The sequence below is a fragment of the Microchirus variegatus genome (genome assembly GCF_963457635.1).
Source record: "Microchirus variegatus genome assembly, chromosome: 17".
NCBI classification, from domain to species: domain Eukaryota; kingdom Metazoa; phylum Chordata; class Actinopteri; order Pleuronectiformes; family Soleidae; genus Microchirus; species Microchirus variegatus.
In genome coordinates, this window is record NC_139818.1 from 6,161,223 (window position 1) to 6,181,540 (window position 20,318).

At 41.5% G+C, this 20,318-nt stretch overlaps 1 protein-coding gene across 1 annotated transcript in view; it reads right to left on the reverse strand.

The window, feature by feature from the left end:
• Positions 1 to 1,397: 1,397 nt before the first annotated feature.
• ankfn1b (ankyrin repeat and fibronectin type III domain containing 1b) overlaps positions 1,398 to 20,318 on the reverse strand; it is a gene marked incomplete at both ends in the record, with an annotated part of 169,586 nt that continues 150,665 nt past the window's right edge. The window contains 16 exons of the mRNA XM_083903447.1: positions 1,398 to 1,709; positions 1,798 to 2,528; positions 2,650 to 2,857; positions 3,335 to 3,501; positions 3,616 to 3,784; positions 4,600 to 4,750; positions 4,927 to 5,093; positions 5,990 to 6,205; positions 6,499 to 6,618; positions 6,756 to 6,888; positions 7,110 to 7,209; positions 9,425 to 9,532; positions 13,335 to 13,425; positions 15,530 to 15,627; positions 16,375 to 16,488; positions 17,110 to 17,307. Of these exons, the coding sequence (XP_083759573.1) occupies positions 1,398 to 1,709; positions 1,798 to 2,528; positions 2,650 to 2,857; positions 3,335 to 3,501; positions 3,616 to 3,784; positions 4,600 to 4,750; positions 4,927 to 5,093; positions 5,990 to 6,205; positions 6,499 to 6,618; positions 6,756 to 6,888; positions 7,110 to 7,209; positions 9,425 to 9,532; positions 13,335 to 13,425; positions 15,530 to 15,627; positions 16,375 to 16,488; positions 17,110 to 17,307 (3,083 nt within the window). The remainder of the gene's footprint in view (positions 1,710 to 1,797; positions 2,529 to 2,649; positions 2,858 to 3,334; positions 3,502 to 3,615; positions 3,785 to 4,599; positions 4,751 to 4,926; positions 5,094 to 5,989; positions 6,206 to 6,498; positions 6,619 to 6,755; positions 6,889 to 7,109; positions 7,210 to 9,424; positions 9,533 to 13,334; positions 13,426 to 15,529; positions 15,628 to 16,374; positions 16,489 to 17,109; positions 17,308 to 20,318) is intronic.

Here is a 20,318-nt window from a genome sequence, read left to right on the forward strand (position 1 = left end):
CTGCACATTTAATTCAGTGATATTTTTTATTATATCTCCCTTTGCTGAAGTGAACTTTCTAGGACATAAATGAACTTCTTCATTGTTTATTTTCACTGAGAAAACAAAGAAACAATGCAAGTAAAAACTAGTCTACTTAATGCTCCCTCTACTGGTCACATGACCCTCACCTAGCAGTTATTCTTCCATGTGTCTTCATGGTCTAAATGTTTTCTTATGTTTAATTGTTTTTCTATCATTTATTTCAGAAGAATTTTGAGAGACAGCTTGGAATGTTGAGTGTGTGGCTTTGCTTACAAATGTCTGGCCTCTTAACAACTTGAGTCATCCCTCTTACACTTGAGTCCCTTTGGGAGCCGCTGCTCTAGACTGACAGGCTCCATTTTCTGGTGCATCTGGGAATACGTCTAAACCAAACACAACAAAACACTAAACTGATTCACTTTTAGGACATTATTACCACAATACTTCAGATGCACAATTCTGGAAGTTTTACACGCCTTTTCCATCACTTACAAACAGCAAGAGTCAAGTATTGCTTCTTTTTTCTATCTTCGAAAAATGTGTGTTTTGTGTTCAGTTGAAATGATCATATTATTTACATATTAGTTATTAGCTACACTATGACTGAGTCTAATATACATAGGATTTGTTGCTGTAAAAAGGGGGGAAAAGCAGGCAAAATCGAGCACCAGGTTCTAAATTACTCCTCCTCACCACTCTCTCGCTCACCATAGTTCTCTGATGTCTTTCTTCCTTCGCTTCTTGACTACTATTCAGTACAGTGGCCAAAAGCAGTTGATGTCGGGCTGATTGCATCCCAGAGTGGAGAAGCCAGCCCCCACTCTGACAGTCCCCCCCCCTCACCCCTCTGGGTCAGGTCCAGAGCCCACATCCTGGGAACATGAGGCTGGACAGCTGCAGCCGACAGTTCTCTGGTAATGGCACAAGGAAAGAGTTCATGTACATGTGAGCCTGAGGAGCCGAAGATACTGCCCACATCAGTTTGGCAAAGTGCCGAACGGTCCAATGTGCCGACATCAATAATTCCAGAAGTCAAAAGTGACGCTCAATTAATCTTACTGAGCATCACAAGCTTTTTCCCCAATGATATCTGACAGCACAAAAACTATTTTCTTTGTTCCATTTTGTTATTGTTCATTTGGTGTCCATATGAGGGTCTCTGATGTTCATAAAAAAAAAAAAAAACTCTTATGTATGGGAGAAAATATTTCATGGAAACAGATTCTCAGTGTAGTGTTTCGAAACATACATCATGTTATAACTACAGTTACACAACACATATAACACACCAACAAAATTAGTTTGTACAATGCTAACAATTCCTTAATTTCAATATCTCTCATCTCTCTCTCTCTCCCTCCCTCCTGGAAGTGTCACACTGTGGTGGCCCGGCTGTTATTCAGTGCTAGGGGAGAATACTCCTTAATGCGAACACACAGTTTGCCCCTCAGCCATGGGTTTTGAAGCTCCAGTGGACAGAAGTCATCCTGAAGCCACTTTTCTCTGTCGTCCACAACCAGCACGAGGCCAAAGTGCTTCAACTGTTCATGACTATAGTAGACACACTGTTGATGTTGTTCGCTGTTCTCTCCACTGCCATTGAAGATTCGCCGAGAAACAATGTTCATCTCCTGGACCACTAATTGGACCATCTCCTGTGCTGACGTGTCTGGAGTTACACAAAGCTGCCATACAGGGGAAGAAGAATTCATTTAGTGTTTGTTCACAAAACACAACAGAATTACTTTAACCACTCCAAAATATATTCATTACCTTAACACTGGTGTCCTTGGGCAGGCCTGTGTTATACTGTGGGTACACTCTGAGGGTGGCATGACAACCTTTCCAGAGGACAGAAGGTGAAGATGAGGAAAGTCTCTGAGTTCCACTGTCCTCAGATAATGTACGTGCAGGTGGAAGCTGTGGTAAGCAGTGCTCAGCAGAACAACATCGGTCCACCGATGAAGGTCTATGACACCTTCGCTGTGGCGAAGTGGCGGGTGAGTGGTATGCAGTGTGGGAGGAGTAAGGCTGGTGGTGTGCTGAGGTGGTGGAAGGAAACTCCAGGCTGCTAGTTCTCACACAGAAGGCCTGTCTCTTCTCTGTGATGTGCAACAGCTCAATCTGCCTGCTGGGCAGGATGAAGTCACTGTCAAACAGCTCTGGGGCCCCCCTCCGCCTTTCTCCTCTACATCGAACTCCTCCCCCTTCACACCAGTCCCCTTCCCTCCTTTGCTGAAGTTCGGAGGCCTGCAGGACATCTGGTGTGGAATCCTTCAGTGCCCGCCCTCCACGTCCACTGCCGTCAAGACACATCCCTCCTCCTGAGCTGCTTTCATCACTGCGTAGGTAACCACAAGGTTCCATGGGTGCAGAGGATGAAAGTGGCGATGGGGGCAGGAGGTCCAGTTCTCGCGGGCTCTGGGCTCGACTGGAGTCATAGTCACTGTCAGTTGTGAGAAAGACCTCAGAGGAGCCCTCCTCATCTGACAATCCAGCAAAATCTGCAAAATGTCAGGAATATATATATACAAATGTGCAAAATCATATATTAGTTGTTATCTTAAATTAAACGGTGGCATCTTGCAGCCTCAGAATACATTTTTTAGACAATTTTGGTCTGACCTGAGTGTTTGCGGCAGGGTTCAGGTGAAGGTATAGGCGAGGGCATGAAGTCTGGTTGGGAGGAGGTAGAGGGAGGCTTTTCAAGCAACACTTCCTTAGAGAAGTCAATTATCCAGCTTATTGAAATTCCTCCTGTTGGCTGCTTATAACGGGCATGCTGCAAGGCATCCATTATCCACCTCACGTCCCGCCATACCTCCTCCATTTGCTGTCGTAGAGTTCGTAACGTCAGAAGCAGACCACGATAACACAAAATACTCTCTCAGATTCATTTGGATTCAACTGACAGGAGTTTCAATTCAGAAAACAAAACTATTCCAACAGTAGATAACTCCTGCACAAAGGTAGACTTAAAGAGGTAAATTGGGTTTTTTGAAGTGAAGAGCAGCCAAGAACCTTTCTGAGACACGGAGTCTGGCTCACAAAAAATGGCGGCCAGCACAGGCACAAGGACAACAGATATAAGTTACCTAAGAAAGGACACACCTAATAAATCCAACTCAAATCAATACATTTAGGATAAGTATTTCCACGTAATCTTAATTAGACAGCCTTTTACAACTTAAAAATCAGCAATTTTAATACACAGCACTTGGTGTTGATGTACACAGTACACAGTGCTGATTATGTTCCTACCTCATACTATCATAGGAGGAGGACATGCTCTTTCTTACAGTTGTCCTACCTGGATGTATTCCTGGACCTCCTGATGTTTCTTCTTAGCAACGAGGAGCTCGGCCTCAGAGAAGGCCTCTCTCAGTGCCTGCTGGGACATAAGAGCCTCCAGCTCCAGCAAAGCTGACACTCTGCAGTACTGGCCAATGAAACTTGGGCAGTAGGCATTAAAGTGGACTGCGGGAGAAGAAGGAGTCAAAAGATAAGTCAAATGCTATGTCCGTATTTACAGAAATATCTAGATTCTAGAAAGTTGGTGTCTAATTTCAGCTGACGAGTTTGTATACTGACCCAGTTCAAAGGTTTGCAGGGGCAGGGTGAGAAAGCCAGAGCGAGGTGAGTATGGGTTGTTCTGACCAGGGGCTGAGCACACCTCATCTGAAGGAGGCAGGAGGAGCAAGAAGGACACTTTCTCCCCTAACTCCAAAACTTCTTGGCTATATATGCGGAAATCCTGTGCCTAGACACACACAGACAGTACCTTCAAACAACACTAACTTGGTTTCCACTGAGCTCTTACTCTTCAGTATCTTCATTTTTATAACATTTTATTTTATATTGCAGTAAAGTGTGCATATGGACCAGACTTTTATGCCACAATAAACCCCATTGTTTAACCCTAACCCTAAATGAGTTTACTCATTTAAATATCTTAAATACAGAGCTACATTCTCAAATGCAGATGGTTGAATCTAGAGTAAAGAATATGGCAACTGGTTTGCTATAATCCATGTTTACACTATACACTAATACACTACAGTGCTCTATTGTGAATTTGTCATTGTGCTAATGCAGTAGCATCAATGTCAATGTCCAAGGTTTCACCACTATCTTATTAATATTTCAGTTTTCTGTATATATATATATGTATATATATATACATTGTATATATGTATATATATATGTATATATATATACATATATATATACATATATACAATCCGTATAAACATGCATATGTTCATGTTTTTTTACATGTCACTCCACATAGTAGCAGAGTCATGGGTGGAACAGTAGTTTAAAGCCACATGGATGATGATTGCTGGAATTCACGCCGTGTTCTTTTACAGAAATCATGTAGAATTAGTGGTCTAACCAGAGCTGGCTCAGTATCATGTGGAATCATTTCATAGCTTTGAGCTGTTGCTACTGCTTGCCTCTGGAACTTGGCTTCTTTTTACTGGTTCCATGGTATCAGTAATAAATACTCTTCTGAATCTTGATGAAGTCACAGAGTCTGACTAGTTTTCAGTGTGATTCTGGCCTAACTTTCACCTGATTTCCAGGGATGTTGATGTGTGCCATCAACTCCTTTATGGCATTGCGCAGGTCCTGTAGGAGGCAATGTGGAGCACTCTGCGCATCAAGATCCATTTCCAATGACTCCTCAAGAGAGCTGAGGGCCTGCAGCCATTGCCACTCCTCTCTGAAACCACCAGATACATAAAACACACACTTCCAGTAAGTGCACAAGTATTTTTTCATTGTTTTAATCAGCTGTCAGGACAACACTACTATGAATATGAAAAGAAACAGTTTGAAACACTGCATCATGTGACTTTCAAAAGCACCCTGCTAAATCATCTGTCTGTTGTTCCCCACCTGGACACGTTGCTGTTGTTGCGGATTTTTGTATGACAGAGGATGTTTGGAAGTTTCTGCGGCACCAGCACCCTGATCTGCTCCACTGATGTACTCAGCTTCAGATAACCCAGGTATAATCCTGGAGAAAGCAGCTTCTTGCTCCGTCTATGATAAGCCAGCTTCTCCTGAAACAAGGGAAGAAGATGGTCTAATGATGCTGTAATGCTTTTTTCATCTTTTCCTGGTGTCGGTCCATGAGAGACTTCCGTCGAACCTTGAAAAAACAGCCCGTCAGTAAATTTTTATGTATTCCATTATACAATTGCGGGTGATGGTGGAGGATGTCGTCTTTCAACTGGAAGGTCGAGGGTTTGACGGGCTCTGCCAGTCTACATGCTAATATGTGTGCATATGGACTTGTTTATAACCCAATAAACAAATATTTTAGTAAACTATGGTTTTGCTGAAGATAATCTCCACCATTGTTTTGCAACCACAAGGAAAAGACAACTTACAATGGAGGCAAAACACCACTGTAACAATGCTATCAAATTCACCAGGTGACACAGTCAAAATCCATGGGTCGTTTTGTATCAATTTGTGATTGTAGCCACTGTGAACAAAACAACTACACAGCAAGGACTGCAAAACAAAACAACAATTAGCTCAATTATCATCCTCTTGTCTATCACACTGAAACTCACAAGACATTAAATATTTGACCTGAAATCTGAATTTTAATTAATGTGTGTCATGTGTATCCTTATAAATGACGTGACCAATGGAAGGGGACAGTCAAGACTATTTATGCTGATGTCTAAATACTATAACTGCATAATGACCATTCTTTATAATTGGAAGCACATTTCAATTAACAGGCTTATTGTTAGGGCCACGGAACCTCATGTCTCCTGCAAATGAGAGCTTCAAAACATTAATAATGCCTTACACTATATTTATCTTCCTTAATCTCTGGGTAAAAAAAGTCTGATAAAATCAACAGCCACTGGTGGCAAACCCTCCTACCATTACCACCTACCCCCCCCCCCCCAAAAAAAAACCTTATTCCTGTAGCACTTACATGTAGTGTGATGAGGAGCATGTCTAAGGCAGTGGGCTCCTCAGGGGACGAGATGGACTTTCGTTGGAGTTGGAGTTTACTAAGCTGTGTCCAGCGTACCCCATCCAGGTTGGGACATGTATTCATGTCTTTGAGGAGAACCAGCAGGGCATTGCCATGCTTGTCTTTGATTGGCTCAAGATACACCTGACCAAGATCCTGGGTTCCAAGCATTCCCTGAGAAATGACAACATATAATAAGTGTTCTGATCTAATACTTGTTTCTTATTTCTTTCTTTTTTCAGAGAGAATGGTGCATTCCATTAAATGTACAGTAGAAAGTGTGAAAAGTGACAAGCATGGACTAAAATAGCCAAAGGCAAAATTTGAATACATTAGCTGGTGTTATCACAAAGTGTATTTCAATACTTTACACTAAACTAAACTGATCCACCTGGATCAGCAAATAACCCTATTAGAGACACATAATGCTGCTGAAGTTACACACTGGAGCTTTAAAATAGGTTTACCTGCAGATGGGAGACAGCCTGCAGCATCTTGAGGCGTGTCTGCAGGGTACAGGAACAAGACGACTGGGAGGAGCTAAGACACTGCTGCAGCCAGGGAATCTCCTCCCACAGAAAGGACATCTGGTACAGGGACAGAAAGCACACAAAAACCCATTTACTTCACATTTACTTCATGTTAACGTCCATGTTTTTACTGAGTACATGTAGTAAGTTGTGTTTATTACTTTTTAGAATCATTTCCATAGCTGTGTGTCTACCTTGGTAAACCAGAGGAAGTCCTGCATGAGTGAACTGGAGTATGAATCTTCAACCTCCACAATAGGAATCTGGTCCTCTGGAGTCACCAATACATTGTCATCTCTATAGAATATGGATGTCAGGTAGAGACCTCTGTCGAGAAAGAAAGGAAACATTCATGTATTACAATCACAGCACTGTGTGGGTTGAATGAAACAAATACACATGATACAAATGTGATGAATGAATGTTGGTGCTGGCATAAAAATCACGACACACGACACAATATTCACTGATGACAATCATGTGTTCTGTGCAAAAATTTTAAAAAAAGAACAGAAATTGCAATTATTTACAATTCCCTTCACGCTAACCTTTTCAAGGTTTTAACAAATTTGTTGGTAGCTTGGAAGAGGTGGCGCAGGCTTTTAGACACCGAGTGCTTCCTCCCTTGTGCTGGAGCTTTGCATTGTTCTGTGTTGACAAGACAGAAAAGAGAAAGGACTGAGTTAATTCATATTATGTCCCATTCTTGTGAAATTATTAAACTTAGGCTCTTAATGTGAAAATGCGGACACTAGTGACAAACTCTTCCAGCTAAGACCAATGAATACCTCTGTCCTGACAAACTCTAGAAATATCTCTTTCAGTGGCAGGCTGTTACTTAATTGACAACAAACTTGACACGTCCAAAAACATGGTTGGAGGGGAATGTTTTTCAACATTTCATGCGCTCCAGTGGCGCGGCACCATTTGACAGTCATGCTGGCTGCCAACTGCAGACTATGGGCCTTGAGGGAACCACTAGCGCTCATGTCCCACAGGAATACTGACTGTGTGTGTGTGTGTGTGTGTGTGTTTACATGCATATGGCATAACTTGAGCTACAGCCATATGAGTGCAGCCAAGGAGCTGTAGTAAATTCTGTGTGTGTCTTAACCCTTTGCCACTCACTGACAGGGAGGTCAGTTAAGTCTGTGGGGACATGTTTATTTTTAGTGGGCCTGCAAGGGGTTGGGGTGAGAGAAGGAGGTGTGGGTATATGTATGTGTGTGTTTTTATGGGCGCCTGTTGGTAAGATAGCGCACCTCCCAACTCATTAGAAACCTCGAGTCCCAAACCCTTCGCAGACTGCCTCCCCTCTCCTCCCCTCCCAGGTGATCTTACTTCAGCCCCAGGCCACTTAAAGTCAATAAATCCCCCCATTCAGGACCCAAAAAGAACTAATTTTCTCTTCAGGTGGACGAGTCGAGGTGGAGTAACAAAAAAAACAGCACCCCTTGACCCCTCTCACCTCTCCACATTTCTCTCCACTCGCGACTCTGTTCAGCTCCAGTCGTTGTGGCCTCAGTCTCTGTTTGACACTGAGTAAGACAGACAAGTTGGGCTGACTGCTGGGGTGCCTGTTTTAGTCAAGGCCTCTTTCAAAGTTTAATTAATAGTGTTTGGACAAGAGGGAGAAGGTGGCATGGGCTATATGCTGGCTGAGACGGGGTTGTGGGGGGGGGACTGATTTGAAAGTGAGCATGTAGATGAATATTTGTGTCTGTTCATATACACATCCATCTATGTGTATGCCTGTCTCGCTATCTGGTTGTATATGTATGGACAGTAGACAGGATGACTGGCGGGCCATGGGTCGGGGGGGGGCTAGCGACGGCAGCAGTAGTCACTCTTAATTTATGCTCTCTCCTGACTCCAGCCCAAGACTCGTCTCTTACAGGAATAACAAACATGACCCCGGGACACGCCACCTTGGCTACCGTGCCTGAACTCTCAAGCACAATCAGTCACCGTCTTAGGAACGTGGGGCCACTCAATACTGACTATTATATTGCGTTTTGCCCAGTTTCAAATACATCTGGCCATAGTGGACAATAGTAAGTGGGTGTTTGCGTTTGGGCATGTGGGTGTGATAGAAAAAGACATACAACGTGTTCAGTGCTAAATGCAGTTTGCCATCATATAAAAGGGGCAGTATGAACAGGTTTTGACACTTGTGAGACACACTTACAGTCAGCAGTGTTTATATATATAAACAGCTTGTGTGCAAGACAGGCTGATCTGCATTTTGTCACAGAGAGCGAGAAGTTTTCAAAGGAGGAAGGGCTGAGTCATGGAAAGACGCACACGTAAGGGGGTGGGGATGAGGGTGTTCAGACATTATTTTTGAGGCAACGTATCGTCTTGAGCATGACCCCCACACACACACACACACCCCCAGCATACTTGTCGTGTCTGAAATTGAAAAGTGTCTGTCAAGGTGAGACAAAACAACACTTGGTGGTGCATTTTGAATCGTCCATTTCTCATGTTTGAGTTGGAGTATTTCTGAAACATGAACTAGATGGTGGCTAAAATTCAGATGTGTTTGTTTAACATATGGCAGGTGCAGTGAAAATGTAGCTCAGGTTAATGCCAGAAACTCATACCACATTTCAGGGTAGATTTCACTTAAGCTTTAACTTTGCAACCATATGATATGAGCACTGACCCAGGTTTGGGGTCAAGTGTATCTGTAGTCATGTATTCTCAAACTGTTATTCTCCCTTAGAATTTACTACATGTAATTCCATAGTTTGAACCCAAGTCAAAATACATATACCAGGTACAACATTTAGTTAAATGAGAACATAATTAAGTTCCAATCAGATTTTGGGTTTAGGTTTTATTAAAAAGCTGCTGATACCATGGCAGACGCAGTGACGGTGAGATTCTTTTATCTGTCCCAGTAACTGGTCCAGTGTCTCCTTCTGGCCTCTCTGTCGTGGAGAACGACCATCGATGTCTCTCCAACCTGCAGAATCAAACACAATTAGGAGGCTATCACTTCATTTTGATTGTCCATTGTTGACTCTATACTAGTAATAAACAGATATTCAGTTCACAATTATTTATAAATACTGTTCTCAACTGTTTTTCACTTTAATTCAATGGTCCAGACACACATTTACAGGTGCAAATGTAATTTCCCTACCAACAGTCACTTGACCGGCACTATAGGATCGTTGACACATGACAGACTTATCTGCAGTAGTCAACTACAACATGCTGGCATGATCTAAAGAGAAGTACTCAACGGGCACTTTTGTATGGGGTTAGGGTTAGAATCTGTACATCAACACCATAATCACAATTTATAATCTCCTGGCTGTTCGTTTATTGTGTATCACTTATATATGATACTGAATACCGGTTAATTGCTAATGGAGAGTAAACAATGGATTAATATTAAGAATAAAAAGTGTTACGAACAGAAAATATCTAAAAAGTTGTTTGCTTCATACAGCGACTAGCGCAGTTGGAAAATGAACCTAGCTACTGCTCTACCAGTGAACCACAGTTGCCCCACTTATTACTGAGAGGCCAAAACAGAGAAGGCCTGATCACTTTGGTCAGTGACAGAGGACTATGTTTGTATTGTATTTTGGAATATTTATTAACATTTAATATGTATCATAAAATGGACTGTGTTGGCTATCAGTCTAGCTTTGGCATTTTGTCAAGTAGATAATCATTTCAGATTTGTCCAACTTTAATACCAGATAATTTGTTGCAATCCTTTTACTGATACATGTAATGTACATGTGGAAGTTGCTTAACTAATGTGTGTCATTGGGGTTGAGGGCAGTATAAGGAAGTATAAGCGCATGTCATCTACATACAAAAGGTAACCAATACTATAGCCCCGTCTCAATCCAGGGGCTGGATACTTTTCCTAATTGTGGATTTTGTCATCCAGATGTCCAAAATGTGTCACATCACTGCCACGTGGGCTGTCCCATATGTCACATGAATAGTCAGCTCCTTCATATAGGCCAACAAATGTAGTTGACTGGTAATACATGGGGGTTCACTAAATTGTGCTCAGGACACCAAAACCTCTTGGCGTAACCTCATTCCAGAGGTTCGTCAAACAAACCACCTCTCAAACAGCTCTAGTGTGTCTACTACAGTAGGAAACAGAAATCAATTTTTGTTTGGAAAATATACTGTATATAATATATAACAATCTTTGATTTAGAATATCATATAATCTTAAATAGTAGTTATATGGTAATCTTTATTCCCATTCATCAAAGAAATTGTAGGAATGTGTTTCACCATTATTCGCTTACTGGCACGTAGGTTTTCAATCAGGCTTCAATTCTGCATCAATGTCTGCACAATGCTTGGTTGCATGTTCATCTTCTAAGGCAAACCTTACTTTTTACAACTGGGGAAAGTGCTCAATAATTTTTATTTCATAATTTGGATTCATTCAAAGATCAATTGAAAGAGGGAATGAAGTAAAATATACAACCTAACCCTAACCATTAGGAACCACTGTAATATTGTCACTGAGCTCCAGGGTGTTGTTCTTCTCTTCTTCCTCTGTTCACACACAGGTAATACAGGGGAATGTTAAAAATCAAAAGCCAATCGAATTTCACAAATCCCAGGTCCACCTGCTCATTTTAGTGTAAAAAAGGCTTAAGTGACACATTCTGTACATGCCAGACATGAGACGTAAAGTGAAAGCTCATGTACTCACTGTAATCACACTAACACAATGTAACCTGCCCAGTGACAAGATAGTGAGTAAAGTAAGACTTGAATGTTTTACATTTAAAGTAATTACTCCCTTTCTATGTTTTTGTGTATCAGGCAAAGTCTCGTCAAAAAACACACCAAACCATCTCTTTCCTTGTCTCAGATGACTATAGGAAACTGTTCTTCAAAACATTCCCCCTTTTGTGTTAGCAAGACTGCATCTTTGCTTGCTTGTTGAAGGATGTCAGTGATAACTCCATACCCGCCTCTCAGCCCCCCTCCCCCCACCCCCAGCCCCAGCCCAACTCCGTCTTCTGGAGCCCCCGGAGGGAGGCCCCTGAAACACGGTGAGCTCTATTCCCAGAAAGGTGCCTGTCTCAACAGGACAAGCGGGCCCTTTAATGGGCGTCCATGGGCTTGTATAAGGCCCCCACTGTTGGGGCTGCGCCGCATGCTGCAGCACAGACATGCAAATATTTCCAGTGGTAGGACCAAATGGAAAACACAAACACGCAACATCGAAATTAGCTCTGAGAGAGGGAGGGAGATGGCAGAGAGGGAGGTGGACAGGACAAAAAAGTGAGGGAAAGCCCAGTTTCTTAAAATGAAGAGAGACACACACACATACAAACACACATACACTGATGAGGACAAACATGTTCATATGTTCCCCAGATGTACTATGAGTGTGCCAAGATACCAACAATCACAGCACCTATGTTCACTCTCTTTCAATATTATGTGTACTGACTGCACCAAACACAAACAGCAACTGTTGAGAATCACAGAATTTGAGATTTTTTTAAATATATTATTTTGTTTGTGTATGAATTAATAAAGCCACATATGCACAAACAAGGCATATTCTTTGGTAGAAAAACATTAAAACTACAGATACAAAAAGTGTCTAGTCTACTTTTTTTAACGTAGGCTCAGAAATACATGGGTGGATGAATAGATAGATAGATAGATATCTACAAAGTATCTGGCAAAGTACAACCAAAATATTCGCATTAAAAATATATATTTTGCAGACTGCAAATCATGTTTATGTTTTGAAATCATGTTTTGGCATGTGGCGCCACCTACCGCCATCTACCAATCATTGCAGTCAGTAGAGTCTCAGCTGCCGCGCAACCATGGATTGCCAGTTACGCCTGAGCTACAATGGCGGAGAAAACCTAAAAGACCTCGGTATTTTGAATTTGAGTGTAGTAACCGTTTTTGGCCACATTCTTACATATGGCGCCTACATCCCAAAACACATGGGGAAAGCAAAATATTTTGCTGTGCTTCAAGTTCGAGTTTGGTCCCTGTGTCGCTCAAATCAGCAGTTGCCTTGGTTACTATTAGTTGGTGACAGCGATAGATAGATAGATAGATAGATAGATAGATAGATAGATAGATAGATAGATAGATAGATAGATAGATAGATAGATAGATAGATAGATAGATAGATAGATAGATAGATAGATAGATAGATAGATAGGAGGAAGGATGGACAACAGACAGACAGACCAACCAAGAGACAGATCAATTGCTCAGTGGAAAGAAAGACGGATAAACAGACAGACAGATAGATAGTCAACACCTCAGCTGTCGTGCACATGACTTCACGGTTAACTTCTTGGCTGAACTCTAGGCACCATCTTCTGCCGGCCAACCCCTAACACTATGTCTATGGTTACACTCAATGACGTCCGCAGAGGGGGTCCCACTACCCAGCCTGCTGGCAGGAGAGCTGCCCAGCTGTCACCTCCGTAATGTCGTCAAAGCAACACTGGAATGATGCTGGAACCACTGAATCAATCAAAGGAGCCAACAAGAGATGATGCAATGGCCAAGCTCCTTTATGTGTGTGGGAAAGCTATGAGAGATTGCATAATTAATGCAGGACACACACATGCACACACACACACATAGTGGTGATCATTTGGAAAGGCCAGCCAAAAACTCTCAGAGACATATTATTTTGCTGTTGTTGACTGGAGGTTTTATGTTTTAATCTTTATGTGAAATCTTGGCACCTGAGAACATGCACATAAATACATACAATGGAAACTTACTGGAAGGTGCAGCACAGGCAGGGGTGGAAACTATTGCAGGTCCCCAGCCCTTCATGTTGTAGGCAGACACTTGGACATAATAATATGTCCCCTGAAAGGACAGGACACATGGCAGTCAAGTCATGGTTAAGGTTAGGGATAAATGAATGGAAGTCACTGCAGAGTTGCGTGAAACTGTGTGTGTGTGTGTGTGTGTGTGTGTGTGTGTGTGTGTGTGTGTGTGTGTGTGTGTGTGTGTGTGTGTGTGTGTGTGTGTGTGTGTGTGTGTGTGTGTGTGTGTGTGTGTGTGTGTGTGTGTGTGTGTGTGTGTGTCTTAAAGAGAGAGAGAGAGATTTGAATGATATATCAAGAAGCTCTGTCTGTCTCTGTGTCCAGTGTGTAGACAGCAGGTCTATGTCTATCCTTTCTTGGCCAGATCAATCAAACCAGATGCTGACACTTCCTGACCTCGCCTTGACCCCTGTCATGTGACAGAAATGAGCTTTGGTTTGCAATAGGGGTCTTACAAGGGGTGGGCTCCTCCCACACAGTAACAAACAACCAACAGAGTGTCCATTTGTCTGCGAGCCTGCTTAAAAATGCCAAACATAAATCAGTTGGCAGGCAACCAAGCTGCTCTTTTTTTTTTTTTTTTATCATTTTGGAGGCTGTTTTGCAACTGCTGCTTATGGATGGTGAGTCAAGACTTGAGAAACACACCAGGTTTTCAATTGTGTTACATCTTTTGTCCTCCCCCACCTGATAATCTGGAATTGATGGTGACTACATCTCTTTTCTGATGTATGTAGTAAAGAATTGTTTCAAAGAAGAACAAACACATGATGCTGACGTAAATTTATCAGGGTTCTCTTGTGCAGAGAAGTATTTAATTTGTTTACTGGTCAGCATCAACAGCTGGTGAACCCAGAGTTTAGTGGTGTATTGTGTTGTTCTGTCAGACATAATATATATATACCATATAAATCAAGGTTATATCCTATCTGGTTTTATTATTTTTTTAAAGGTTTATTTGCAGAGCTGGGATAGGTGATACAATAACATAATAATAACAATACAAAAAAGTATGCATATTCACCTAGAGTTGTTTCTGTGTGGACAGAAACAGTGAATGAGCATACTTTTGTGTGGACAGAGAATACGCTACTTTAGGGAAATGTCACATTCCCAGCTCTCTCTTGTGCTGTCATGTATTGTCTTGTGTTTGAAGATTGTTGCTCAATGAAAAGTTATTAGTAACGCAGTGTGAAAAGACACTAGATATCACTAGAGCACTTCCTGTCTTTAGAGATTTCCCACACAGGGGGTGAAAAAAGTGTTGAATTGTACAATAAAGAGAGGAGAAAACTAAATCTATTTTTACTTGAATAAACAAAACAGATCAGTGATTGTTCCACACAAACTTGACTGTACTGAACATCCACAGCTCGTTCTTGTCTGTGACTCATCTGTTGTCTTGTCTGTTTATGTGCACTGTGTGTGTCTGTGATTTTGAGTGTGTGCACTGCCGCCATGGTCACACTGTATTCTGTGTGTGTGTGTGTGTGTGTGTGTCCGACACTCACCCCGCAGTTAGATAAATTTCACTCACTCGTGTGGCACAATTGTGCATTCTCGGAAGGTATTTAGGTTTATGACAGAAAGTCACAAGATTTGTCGCTAAAAATAAAACTCACTACATATACAGACGCACAGAAATGGCACGAACCATAAACTTAACATAACCATAAACAGACAATATTTCCCTTTCTTTCCTCTGGCTCGGTTCATTCTGTCTCTGTTTCTGTTATTATATCTAATGTTTACAACGTCGTCTTCTCTGTTTTTGGTGTAATGTTACAGCACAACTTACAGTGCTGGCATATGAACAACAGTGCTTTGAGTCCTTTCGGGGGGTTCCGTGTGGACGGAGATATTTCCTGAAACGATGCCGTCTTTACAGGGAACTTTTTGAAAATAGCAAAAAGGAAAAATATTGTTTGCGTTTCGTGTCATTTCCTTCTGCACATGACCTTAGAATAAGAAAATATCTTTCGATTACGCAGCTACTGATGTTACCTCACAACAGTGGAATTTTTTATGTGACCAAACAAAACAAAAAATGTGATAGAATAGTTTCTTCCTGACTCACGCTGAATAACTTTTGCATTTTTATGCTGTGGTTTATATGATTGAGACAGAAACCTGGTACAACTTACACAGGTGAGCCCAGTAATGTTGGCCTGGAGCAAATTGATGTCCTCCACCACCATCTCACCCAGCAAAGGACTGCATGATGGAGCAGTACTCCAACACACTGCAAACACACACACAAGGCGGAACTTCAAAATACTGTACAGTTTGCCAACAGAATGCACAGTCCTAGTGATTTATTAAGTGCCACAAGGGAAACTTCAAATTCACTAATAATATGAAGCCTAGCTAAAAACAAAAACAGGTTTCTTTCCTAAATGTAAGTTTGTGTGTTTAAAAATAAAACACGAAAAGTTGACAGGAGCACAGTCTCACATGATGTGTACGATACAAATAATTGTTGTTGTTTGCATTAAGACAACAAAGTGACACACTGGCCCGCCCACATTATGCCTAATCAATTGTTGATAAATGTGGTGTCTGAAAATGATTGTAATTTGAATTCCAAGCCCCCATACGTTCATGGTTTAGAGAACTTGTCCCTGTTTGTCAGCCTGCAAAGTGGAATCAAAGGAAATGAGACAACAACAGTCAACAGCGATGGCATTGACAAGAGAAGTCCAGCTGAGCTGCATTTTGCAACATCCTGCAGTAGAAGGTGCACCCCAGCACCCAACTTTTCGTGCTCATGTTATTTTAATTGTCACTGTGTAAGATGTTAACTTACTGCTAATTCCCCCCTTCCTGCACTAATGGGTTATAGTGGAAAACAAATTATTCTGGGCTGTAACCTCAAAATTGGAGGGGTGGCTCAAGTGGGTCTATTGAAAAATTTGCACCACAGCTTTACATATGATGATAGTAAGTGGCATGTTCTAAATGAAGCAATAGAATGGACACAGTTGCTGACCTTTGTACTTGGTAACCACAGCAGAATTGACACAAAGAGGTTCCTGGAAGTCCACTGTTAGACTGGTGCTGCTGCTGACAGACAAGCAAACTGCACTGGGAGAGTCGGGATGGTCTGAGGAGGCAGGCAGACAGAAAGAATTAGAGAGATAGTTGGGTAAAAGAAACAGACTCAAATAAACTGTATCAGTTGCTCTAACCCTTAAAATAATGTGGTCAGAAATTAAAAAGTTTGAAACTGTTAAGCACTGTTAAGCTGTTTCTTTTTAGATTCACTGTCAGAAATTTATCTTCACAAAATAATGTAAATTCATCACTGAGGGAGGATTTCATTGACTGTAAATGTGATTATTACAAGTACAATCAAATGACATTGTGCACATCGAATTATAAAGTGAGGAAAAACCCTTTTTTGTATCAAAGTACAGACTGCTTTGGTTAGAAGAGTTTGCATGTGAGTATGTCTGTTTTCACAAGGTGGCACTCTGCTATGCCACTGAGCCTGTTATGAAATGATTATAAAAATTAAAGCAGGAATACAAAGCACATGCACACACATGCAGCCTGGTGGAAGCATTTATTTAACTCAGCCCTGCCAGAATGCCAGCAGAGAAAAAGGGCGTCAGAATTAAAACCAAAGATGACTGCTGCACTGCTGTATTGATCTGAGGTGTGAAATTCCCTCAGCATGTGGAAAAAAAATATCTGTAACATCAAAGTTGCTCTGAGGGCTTACTAGCATGCTCAAAGCCCAGCTGCATGCGTCGGAAGAGCCGAAGCCTCCACTCCCAGGCTTTTAGCAGCCTTTCCCGGTCAGATCCTTCCCGCTCACAGGGAGCCTCGCTCTGCACCTGGGCCTGAAGCTCTGACACCCTCTGCTCAGCCTCCTGCACCAAGGTGGCCAAATGAACGGCTCTGCCTTCCAGACTCACAACTGAGAAACACATGACAGATAGTATGAGAGAGAGAGAGAGGGACAGGTCAATGCATTTTATCACCCTACATGCAATGCATTTGTAGAAGGAACTCGGAATTTCTGAGGTCATGGAGTGTTCCTTACACAGAAACCCTCTAAAGCCAGAAACATGGATCAACCTCAAGACCTCTGACATGAGATTCCAACCATACAAATGCCACCATACAAATACAGTTTGGGTTTGTGTGCGCCAACTACCAAGCAGAACGTTGTTATAGACTGGTGTTGCTAACAATGGCTTGTGATAATTAGCCTGAGCTATGTTTGTGTCCAGTTGGAGTTCTCAATTGGAACATGATGAACTTTGGGGTGACGTCACTCCCAGTTCTGAGTTCTCAATTCCAATGGAAATGGAACACAGGATAAAATTACTTTAACACCCTGAGGAATGCTTGCTGTGTTTATACAGTAAAAATTGGTCAGCTTAGCATTTGCTGGACTATACATTTGAGTGGCTTGAATGAGACTCAAAGAGTAAATGCAAAATACTATATGTGACCAGTTGATAGGAAAATATCATCATTAAAATATTTTCCTTGTGATTTGTTGAAACATCTAATCCAAAGGGTTAAGATAATCAAATCAGTATTGTGTTGGTTTTCTCATTATCAAATGGTTCACATATGGCTTTACTAATATTGTGAGAAATTTACTGCACTGTTGCAAAATGCTTTTGCAGGCCTCTCCTTTATTGTGTCTTTGTTGGGTGAAATGTGGCAGATTCCTAAATAAACTTGAGTTAATGTGATGACATCATCCAAGAGATGCCACAGAAAATGGGGCAATGAAAATGAGAGAAGTGCAAGAGGGAGCATTATTCTTCATATGAGAGAGCACAAACTGGTGGTAACATGTACTGAAAGATGAACATATATATTTACAGAAGCACAATCACACTGTTGAAACTGTTCAGTTTATTTAAGTGTTTCACTAGTTTATTTTATCTTTATCTTGTTTTATATATATTCTATTGTATTTTACTGCTATTATATACTTAGTTTGCATTAAATCATTTTATATACTCTATTTTTAACTAAAGTCTCACACACACACACACACACGCACACATCCCTGCCCCACTAGTCTACATGCCGATGTGTCCCTGGGCAAGACAGTTAACCCCGAATTGCGTGTGAATGTGTGAGTGAACGGGTGAATGGTCAAACTGTAAAGCAGTTTTCAGTGACCAGAATAGAGAAGTGCTATTTAAATACAGACCATTTACCATCCATACCCAATAAAAACATTGGAATGATTAAGTCATTTGTCATTGGAACAGGTAAATGGAAGCTGATAAGATCATGACAGACAACAGTAGCATACTGTCCTTCCTTGGTGGCTCGAGTGTTTGAGGCTGCTATGTGTCTGTGTTTAGTCTGTGTGGTCTGTGTTTGTTCATTGTAGATTCCACTGTTGAGCGTTAGATTCCACTGTTGACAGTAAGTTTAAAGCTCCGTGTTAAAATGTCCATCTGGGTGTTTAATTCTGCGGCTGTCTCAGTGTCTCCTCAGTGGCTGAGAGCTTCTCCTTGAATGTGAGATTCTTTTGTGGGTGTCAGTTTTGTTGTTCTCTTCAGCCACTTGTGTGAAAGTCTTCAAGGCTGTTTGTCACTTGTCACCTAAGAAGAGGTAAAGGGTTGTTGGGTCGGAGTTGAATTTTAAGGTTTAGGGGATTCTCATTCAAAATACTTGGACAACAAACTTAAGAATTACAATTCAAGCCATTCCAGGCCTCAAAACAGTTTCAGATGTGACCACCAGTGTGTACATGTGCCATGATTAGTTCTTATTTCACATGAAGGCAAAGCATGTTAAAGTGGCTGTTCTATTGAAAACCATCAAGGGATTTGTTAATGTATATGAAGGAGGTTAGTTTGTCTGGTAACCACACACTCTGAAGTCAAGCATGTCAATATAAACAAAAGCATTGGTTGTTTTCCAAAGCTTGAGGGAAAATATGCAACACACAACTTCAGAGGACATTACAGTCTTGCAAGTCTCTTTAACATTTTTGATTTTGATTTTTGATCCTGGGTGAACTCTCTATGAAAGGTGATTAACACCATTCCAAAACCTATGGTTGGTCACAAATGCATTGTGACAATTAAGACTCAGAGAAAGAAGAAGACATAAACACCATTATATCGCTGAGACTCGCTTGCTTTCCCACAAATGCAGATTGGAGCTGGAGCCAAAAACAACTTGCATGCTTTGCAGAGTCCTTGCAAATAATCAAGTAAACAAATTCCCACTGGTCAAAACCCATTTTAACCTGTTTAAACGAGGTGTGTGAATGGAGGGTTACAGTCATTTCCTGTTAAGACTTAATGTAATGGTAAATGGTCTGTATTTATATACTGCTTTTTTTGCCTTGATGGCCATTCAAAGCTGCTTTACACGGCAGTTTTGCCATTCACCCATTCACTCACACTTTCATACAGGGCATCTATGTGCAGTGAATTTTCTATCTTTCATCTTCCATACCCATTCACACGCTGCTGGCACAGCCGTCAGGAGCAAAGTGAGGTTAAGTGTCTTGCCCAAGGACACATCGGCATGTAGACTAGCGGAGCCGGGAATCACTTTGAGTTGAAAGACAACTCGCTCAACTCCACTGAGCTACCGTCGCCCGTCTAACATCGTAATCTTAAAATTAAACTTTTATGGCAATATGGCGTTTATTCTCACCATGTAAGATGTCTTACCAAGTAAGACAAGTTCTCAGAAGGTGACAGTGTAAACACACGCAGATAGACAGCTGTTCTTAAGACACGAGTGACTTCCATTAATTTGTGTTAACCTTAACCTCATTAGGACCAGGTTTTGGTCTCCATGAGCACTACTGGTCCTGACAAGATCAATGTCTGAAGAACAGTTTGGGGCTAGACTTTGTTTAGGATTTCAAGCATATGTCAATGTAGAGTCCTGACAAGAACAGATGCACTGTGTGTGTGTGTGTGTGTGTGTGTG